The sequence below is a fragment of the Tenrec ecaudatus genome, chromosome X (assembly GCF_050624435.1).
Source record: "Tenrec ecaudatus isolate mTenEca1 chromosome X, mTenEca1.hap1, whole genome shotgun sequence".
Lineage (NCBI taxonomy): Eukaryota > Metazoa > Chordata > Mammalia > Afrosoricida > Tenrecidae > Tenrec > Tenrec ecaudatus.
Window position 1 is genome coordinate 54,215,278 of NC_134548.1, and position 9,176 is coordinate 54,224,453.

At 41.5% G+C, this 9,176-nt stretch overlaps 1 protein-coding gene and 1 pseudogene across 2 annotated transcripts in view; one reads left to right on the plus strand and one right to left on the minus strand.

Annotated features, from left to right (window-relative positions):
- Positions 1-9,176, plus strand: part of ZNF81 (zinc finger protein 81) — a 69,385-nt gene that overhangs the window by 41,181 nt on the left and 19,028 nt on the right. The window contains exons 1-3 of one of the 2 annotated variants that reach the window (XM_075539541.1): positions 231-272; positions 489-615; positions 2,482-2,577. In XM_075539541.1, the coding sequence (XP_075395656.1) occupies positions 582-615; positions 2,482-2,577 (130 nt within the window). In that variant the 5' untranslated portion in view covers positions 231-272; positions 489-581. Of the gene's footprint in view, positions 1-230; positions 273-488; positions 616-2,481; positions 2,578-9,176 lie in introns of those variants that run through there. The other variant, XM_075539540.1, reaches the window with a different exon arrangement.
- LOC142434674 (heterogeneous nuclear ribonucleoprotein A3-like) lies at positions 6,118-9,033 on the minus strand (annotated as a pseudogene).

A 9,176-nucleotide genomic window follows, 5' to 3' on the forward strand; every position in this document is an offset into this window, starting at 1 on the left:
AAAAAAAAGAAAAAATTAATTTTCTCATAGAAATGAACAGCAAAATAGGATCAAGGTCAAATCCTATTTAATTTTTAAAGGGTGATGGTTATAACAAATAGTAGAAATGTTCAATGAGGCATATGTTTCTAATACAATGTTATGTTGAACTTGGTATTTAATACACTTTATGGCTTATTATGGTGAAACATCGTTAAAAAAACAACTTCTTGTTTTTCTTCTAAAGGATCCCTGGTGGTGTAGTTGGTTATGCACTGGGCTGCTACCACAAGGTTAGTGATTTCAACCCACTAGCTGCCACCCAGGAAAAAGACGAGGCTGTCTATTCTTATACAGATTTATAGTCTCAGAAACCCAAAGGAGCAGCTGTACTCTGTTCTATAGGGTTGCCATAAGTCGGGATCAATGCGATGGTAGTGAGTGGTATTTATATTCTCCCTATTCTCAGTGCTGATCATGTTGCCCTGAGCAGGATGATATTGTTACAGGCACCGGTGTCATTTGAAGATGTGACCGTGGAATTCAGCAGGGAGGAGTGGCAGCACTTGGGCTCTGCTCAGAGATGCCTGTACCGAGATGTGATGCTAGAGAACTACAGCCACCTGCTGTCAGTGGGTAAGGACCGCCGTTTCATGACTGAGGCTTTCCCATTCTCAGCTGCTGAGTGCTGCAGGGAATTTGAAGTGTGTATGATGTTGGCTCCTTGATTTGTCTAAGATGCTTCAGTCCATTTTTAACTCTGTGATTGTTCTATTTCCAGTGAAATGTGGTTACTTTTCTGAAGAGCACATGGAAAATATTCAGCTGTACTGTAATAAATGGACATGGTGGAGGCCATATCTGACTGCCTCTGGCTTCCTTATTGCCATGATGCAAGGGTCAGACAAGCTTCACCTTCCATCCCTCTTTACCCTGTCCTGGTGCCAACCATTCCTCCCATGCCACTCCATTTATCTGTTGGGTTCAATAATTCATTGCAGTGGCCACACAGAACCCACAGACAATACTCACAATTGAGGGGGGGATATTAGAGAAGTTAACAGGCTACCGTAAGTCGGAAGCAGTGAACATCAAAGATAAGTCATTAGTCCACAACAACCCCTGTGTTAGTCTGGGTAGACTAGAGAAACAAAAGTCATAGACACGCAAATGTGTATAAGAAAGAGCTTTTTAAAAAAGAAGAAAGCCAAACCAAAAATTAAAAAGAAGAAGAAAGAGCTTTCTATTCAAGAGCAACGGAATATTGAGAAAACATACCAGCCCAGTCCATATCAAGTCCATAAGTGTGATATTAGCCCACTATGGCCTATACCAGCCTGCGACTTCCTCTTCAGACTCACACACCTGCAGTGATGCTGAGTGCAGGGAGATCACAGGCCAGTGAGTGGAAAGTCTTGTGGATCCAGTGGTGGTGAAAGCATCTTAGCGTTGGCATGGGTCTCCACGTGGCTTCTCCAGCTCCAAGGTTTTGGCTGCCATTAGCTTAGCTCCATGTGGCTTCTCAACAGGAATGTCTTTCAGGGAGTGAGTGTATCTGGCTTCTAGTGAGCTATTTATCTCTGTCGTGCCTCCAAATTAGGTCATCAAGCTGTGACCAGATTGACAGGCTAGACTCCATGCCTTCCCACGTTGACAGATTATGTGATTGCCACAACCCCTCTCACCTCAGCCAGCAACGGATGTTTCTCTCTGGCCCTTAGATTCTCAGCCACGTGGTACCTTGGCTTCTGCTTCTGTGGCCAGGAAGCAGCTCCCCGTTTGCTTTATCCCACAGTTCAGTTGTCTCAGGCCAGATGAGGAAAAGGTACCCCACAATGTCAGTACTGCTTCTCTGAGCTTCTGTGCCAGAGTCTCTAGGTTATCTGGTCACGATGGCCTCCACCACTTCAGACCGAGATATTGGATGTGCTCTTTCAATGGACCTGCAAGTTTTTCTTGGTGTTTGAGGTGGCTCTTATATACCGAACAATGGCTTTGATGGGAGTGTGGTTTTTAACCTTTAGCTGAGTCTACCCCCATGGAAAACAGTCACACCCTCTAGTTAAGTAGTCTTAAAGTTACCACAAAAGATAGTGACCCACCTTAATTCTGTCCATTGAGGGTCCCTGGTACCATAGTTATTTACACATTGCACTATTAACCTCAAAGTTAGCTGTTCGAAACTGCCAGCACCTCTGAGGAAAAAAGATGAGATTTTCTACACACGTGAACCTTTGCAGTCTCAGAAACCCAGAGGGGCAGTTCTACTCTGTCCTATAAGGTCATTGTGAGTTGGAATTGACCCTATGGCAGTGAGTTTGTGTTTTTTTGAAAGTTTAATGTTGCCCCATAGTATAGCAGAGAACTCCCTTCAAAATGGGGTTGTAGTCACAGACCTAGAGTCCAGAATTTTAATATGTCACATGAAGAATTATGGCTAGAAGGGCCATATTAATCGACTCTACCTCATGGACCCAATTCTTTGTCATGTCCTGTGAACAGGGTATCAAGTTCCCAAACCTGAGGTCATCTTCAAGTTGGAGAAAGGAGAAGAACCCTGGACATTGGAGGCTGAAACCATATATCGAAACTGTTCAGGTGGGTGCAGTGTAGCACTGTTGAAACATACAGCACTCCTGTGGTTCTTTAATTCTTCCTCCCCCCACCTGACGATCGTGACCCCAGCTCTACCTTACAATTTTAGCTAGACCAGAGCATGTACACTGGTACAGACAAGAGCTCTTGACACACGGACTCCAGGACAAATAAACCCCTCAGAGACAATAATGGGAGTAGCAATACCATGAGGGTAGAGGGAAGGAATGTGGGAGGAGAAAGGGGGAACCAATCGCAGCGATCGACGTATAACCCCTCCCACTCAGGGTTACGAACAACAGAAACATGGGGAAGGGAGACAGTGGATGGGGTAAGATACGAACATAATAATAATGTATAATTTATCCAGCGTTCCTGAGGGTGGGGGGAAGGGAGGAAAAATGAGGAGCTAATAGCAAGTGCTCAAGTAGAAAAGGTTTTGAAAAGGATGCTGGCAACATATGTACAGATGTGCTTGACACAATGGATGGATGGATGGATGGATGGATGGATGGATGGATGGATGGATGGATGGATGGATGGATGGATGGATTGTGATAAGAACTTTAAGAGCCCCCAATAAAATGATTGAAAACAAACAAACAAAAATTGTTCATGTGAGTCAGGCAGATTGGGGACATGGAAGTAATTTTTTTTTCTTCCTGACAGACCAATGCTATTATTATTACCCTTATTGACAATTCTTAACTTCAGAGTTTGCTTGAGGATAGATAAGGAGCCCTGGTGGTGCTGACTGCAAGGTCAGCAGTTTGAACCCACCAGCTGCACCAGGGGAGGAAGATGTAGAAACCCTTGGGGGCAGCACTACTCTATCCTGTAGGTTTGTTAAGGATAGGAATTCAACTTGACAGCAAAGGGTTTTTTGTTTTTTTCTCTTTAAGGACAGATAATATTGGTTTCTCCCTTCATTCCCCATACCATAGCCACTGTCCTTTTTCTGCTTTTCTCCAGGGGAGTTGGCCTAATAGGCATATCCCTGTTAGCTGGGTCACATGCCAGGCTTTCTGTGGATCTTGCTCTCTTTAATAGTCTCTATTATAATTTTATGCTTCATTCCATAAACCCTACTTCCACCACAGTGTTTTAGGTTTCTGTCATATACATTGAGGTTTTAATGAGTTTGCCTTCTTTGAAAATCACTCTTGGTGTTTCCCACTTGTTCTTCCTATTACTCTTCATTTTATTTTTCCTTTTATATTCATCTTCTCACTTTAACATGCCAAGAAGTTGTCATCTAAAGCCAGCCTCACCTCCTGTCCTCTTTGTCTGTCTTACCTTCCTTCCGATTTCTTATTCCTCTCCACCCTGCCTCTTTTTGCCACCTTCTGGTTTTATGGTCACGGTTACTTTGTATTTTTCCTTTAAAATCAAATTTATTAAGGAATACTTTACATACAATAAATGTTTTCATTATAGGTGTATAGTTTGATAAGTTTTGATAAAGTTATATGCCATTAAAGTCACTACCCTAATCATGACACATTACATTCCATGACACAAAAGTATTCCTTCCTGCCCCTATCAGTCAAGCTGTACCACACCTGGGCTCCAGACGACCACTGGCACACTTTTTATAATCATAGATTCGATTGGTCTTTACTGGATTCATACCATATGTACCATTTGGGGTCTCACTTCATTTGTTCAACATAATGATTTTGAGAGTCATCTATGTTATTGGGTAGATCACCAATTTGTTTCTTTTAAATGCTGAATGCTGCCCTATGATGTATCTTTTAATTTGCTTATCTAGCCCTGGTGGCATAGTGGTTATGGCTTGGGTTGCTAACTGCAAGGTAAGTAGTTCAAAACCCCCAGCTACTTCAAGTAAGAGAGACAGGGCTCTCTACTCCCATGAAAAATTACAGTCCTGGAAACTCACAGAGGCAGTTCTACCTTGTCCTGTAGAGTCACTATGAGTTGGCATCAACTCGATGGCAGTGAGTTGGGCTTGGTTTTGATATCTGTTAATAGGTAGTTATTATGAATACAACTTTACTGAGCATATTGACATTGTTTTTTGATAAATAGCTCGGAGTGGGATTGCTGTCTTATAATAAGTGCATGCTTCTCCATATAAGAAATCAGTCTTCTGAAGCATTATTTATAGTCCCATGAGAAGTTCTGTTGCTCTACTGTTGCTATCACCAGTCTCTGTATTTTACTCTTCTAGGGAATGTCTAGTGGTATCGCATTTTGATTTTAAGTTACATTTCTCTGGTGACTAGTGATAGTGAATATATTTCCATGTGCTTATCTACCATTTTACATCTTTTGTGATGTGAGTAGCCAAATGCCTTTCCTGTTTTTGTTTATTGAGTTAGTTACCATCTTATTATTGACTCCAAATGGTCATCTTCCTTTTTCCCAATCTTGAAAACCGGATCCCGGTTGAAGTGAGGTCTCCTCTGTCAAAGTGGTGCCCATGAACCGTACACCATCCTCTCTGTAAGGATATATATATATATATATATATATATATATATATATATATATATATATATATATATATATATATATATATATATATATTCTTCAATTAAAATTAGTTTTATTGGAGAATATTCCACATACCAGTCATATCAAGAAGAGTTGTACAATCATTGCCACAATCAATTTCAGAACATTTTCTTTTTTTTTTCTTCAGAACATTTTCTTTTTGTTATGAGCTCCCAGCATTCCTTGCCATACCCTAAAAAAACCACTGCTCTAGTTATGTCTCTATAGATTCACCCATCCTATATTTCATATACTGAAAAACATATACAAACAAAGAAACAAAAAAGGAAACAACAATAACAAAATAAAATAGAGAAACACGCAGTTGAAAAGAAAGCAGAAAGAATTAAAACTAGAGCAACTTAAAGCAGGACGAAAGGGCGATCAAATGATAAGGTGTTAAAGTGTAGCCTAGGCACACCTGCCATAATCCACTTTTAAACATGCGCGCTACATGATAGCACGACTGTTTACATCCCTGGTCTGTGCTCATAGGGGATCTACTGGTGGCTTGATCCATGTGTATTTCCCCTTCAGTTTTTTAACTGATAACAATTAAATGGGTTAAAAGGGGATCAAATACGATGTTAAATTTTAACTTAACTATATCTACTTTAGAAGACCTGGGCTGCGATCCATGTGGTTGGCAGTTCAAAACCACCAGCAGCTCCTCGGGAGAAAGCCTGGGATTTCTACTCCAGTAAAGAGTTACAGTCTCTGAAACCCACAGGGGATTGCTGTGAGTTAATACGTATTGACTTGATGGCAATGAGGTTTTTTGTTTAATGTACTTTATTCCTGGCAGCACCACCACACTTTACAGGGCAATGTACCTGATGTAGTGAAAAGAAAAAACAATCACAGATCAAAGATCTCAGGTTGACATTTAATTGACACTACAGTGCATTAATCACTAGCTGTGTTTTTTAGCTGTGCCTATGACCATCCTGAACAAGAAGGGTTTCTTACTTAACTTACAGTAACTTGTCTGAAATTTCTTCTAGGGTAGATTTTTATGGTTCTTCACAGTAACTTGCAGCTTCCCTGGCCACTCCTTGCTCTCTCTCCTGCTAAGAAATGTAGCCCTTTTCCGTGGAAGTTGTAAAAGTTTCTGCTACCATAGCCACCACTTCCACTACCAGATCCATAATCACCATCATAAGGACTGCCCAAGCTTCTTCCACCAAAACTACCCACATTCATGGGTCCATAATTTGATTGCTGCTGTCCACTGTAATTTCCAAAATCATTATAGTTTCCACCACCACCATAGATACCACCGCCACAATTTTCCCCTTCATTGTAACCATCATATCCTCCACCACCGCCGCCATATGCACCACCTTGGAATCCATATCCTGGTCCGCCACCACCGTAGTCCCCTCTACTGCTGTAACCAGAGCCACCACCACAGTCCCCTCTACTGCTGTAACCAGAGCCACCACCATAGTCCCCTCTACTGCTGTAACCAGAGCCACCACTGTAGTCCCCTCTACTGCTGTAACCAGAGCCACCACCGTAGTTGCCATCATCACCTCCAAGTCCATTGCATTCACCATCACCTCCTCGAGGCATAACTACCTCTGCTGCCACCATCTATACCACATAGCCTCTTCTTCCACCAAAGTTCCCCCTGGGGCCAAAGTCCCCTCCACTACCCTCAAAGTTTCCTCTATTACCCATAAAATTGCCAGATCTACCTCCACGACCTTTCTGTGATCCAGCAGACTATATTTCTTGTTTTGAGAGGGCCTTTTCGCTGTATAATTTTGCCTATTAGTAGTGTTGTATTTCTGAACAACAATTTTATCAATTGCATCATGATCATCAAAAGTTACAAAAGCAAATATTCTCCTTTGCCCACATCCTCCTGTCCTCCATGACTTCTGTGCTTTTAATCCTGCCACACTTTTCAAAGTAGGCTCTCAAATTAGATTCTTCTGTGTCTTTTTTTAATGTCACAAACAAAATTCTTCTTCACTGTTAAATGAACACCAGACGTTACAGAATCCTGTTTGGTTCCACTGCACACCCGTCAAACTTGCGTGGCCGGGTACACAATTGCTGTCTCCACCTCTTCAGCACAAGAGGAAGTCACTTTTTAAAACAAAACCCCTGGAATGCTTTGTTCGGGGTGGGGGTGGGGGGTCTCTCATCACCACACAATCTGAATGTGTCCCATTTCTCAAAATGTTCTTTTAAACTACAAATGTTCTCTTAAACTACCATCTATAGTTTCACAGCTCAGACCGTCACTGAACAGTTTCACAACTGCTCTGATTCCTTTGGAGCATGACCTACCTCCCCTTGGAGGCACTGGCGACCTCCAGAGTCAGGCGGCACTTTGACCTCTATTTTGAGACTGAACTCACCTCTTCCAACTTGAGTTCAGTATTTAAATTCTAACTCTTTATGGGACCAGAAAGCCTCCTCTTTCTCCCATGGAGAGGATGGTGGTTTTGAATGGCTGACCTTGGAGTTAGCAACCCAACGTGTTAGCCACCAGGGATTCTCCTCACTAGGGAGGTACGAGTCAAAGTCATATTAAATATCACCTAACTTTCACTAGATTGGCTATGATTTTTAAAATGTTTTAGAAAGTAAAACAGGTATTGTTGAGGATACGATGGAAATGGAGCCCTCATTCCTTGTTTATGGGAATGCAAATTGGGATAGCCCCTATGGAACAAAGTGTGATGATTCCTGAGGAAGTTGTACATAGAACTATCATCTAACCCAGCAATTCCAATCCTGGGTATCTGCCCCAAAGATTTGAAAGCAGAAATACCAACAGAAGAAATGCCAACTCTAATGTTCACTGTAGCACCAGTCATAATAGCCAAAAGGTGGAAACAACTGAAATGTCCACCAACAGATGACATACATGCAGTGGAAGATTGCTCAGCCACAAAGAGCAATGAAGGCCCGATGCTGCCACACATGGACGAGCCATGAAAACAATACTGAGGGAAAGAAATCACTCGCAAGAGGACAGATAGTGTATGATCTCAGTTATATGAAATAGGCAAATAATAGAGAAACTATCCCAGAATGAAGATCCTTATTCGGTCAAAATAAAATGTAAAGATTTATTGAAAGTTGAGAGGTGGTCCAGATAGGAAAAATGTCCAAATTCACAAAATGACAATGGATGCTCTGCCAGACAAGAAATAGGCCAGCATATTAACTCTGCACAATCACGACAGGCTGAAAAACAGGAGGGTTGAAGGTGCAGTCTGTGAGAGTAGGGACTTTGTGGAGACTGATGGGTAACATGTGGGATTTCATGAATGGCTAGAGGTACCTCATTATAAGTATACATGCTCTTCAGTTAATTATAGAGTAATCAAAGACCAACAGCAGGACAGGTTTTTCTCAGAATCCATTACTAACATAAATTTCCTGGGTAGAACATTGGTCAATAATGCTGTGACGCTTTGGGCATAGGCAATCACATCCTGCGGAGACTCTGGTGGTTTCGATCTGACTACTTTGCAGTTAGAAGTGTAACACATAACTACTACCCCACCTGGGCTCCTATTTACAGGAACAGATGGCTATGGCTGTAATATTTTTTCCTGTCAAATGAATAAAATGCGTTTTTTTTGGGGGGGGGGCGGATTCTCATTAATTTGGTACTGTTACTAACAAGGAAGATGAAGTGGGGCAATGAATGAGTATTTAGAATTGAAAGCTAATGAGGACTGAGACTGAGACTCCACTTCCAACCTTAGGTTCTCCATACTCATTTCCTCTCTTAAAATTCTGGTGTTTTAAAAATCTTCTGTCTTGCCCAATAGATATCTAAGCCTCCCACCAAAGCATAACTAGATGGCTTATGTCAAATCCCAATATATAAAATGAATAACCATGTTTCAGAGAAAGTGATAGGGGCCTGCAAAACATTAGTGGAAAGGTTCCATTACCTTTTACTTCCATGTTTTTCCATGAACTTTTCACAACCCAATTGCATAACCATTTTAAGCTTCGCTTTCCTTGTCTGCAAATCTTGATAATAATAGTAGACACCTTATCAGGCTTTCAAACAGACTAAATGACTTCATATATCTGTAGATATTTCT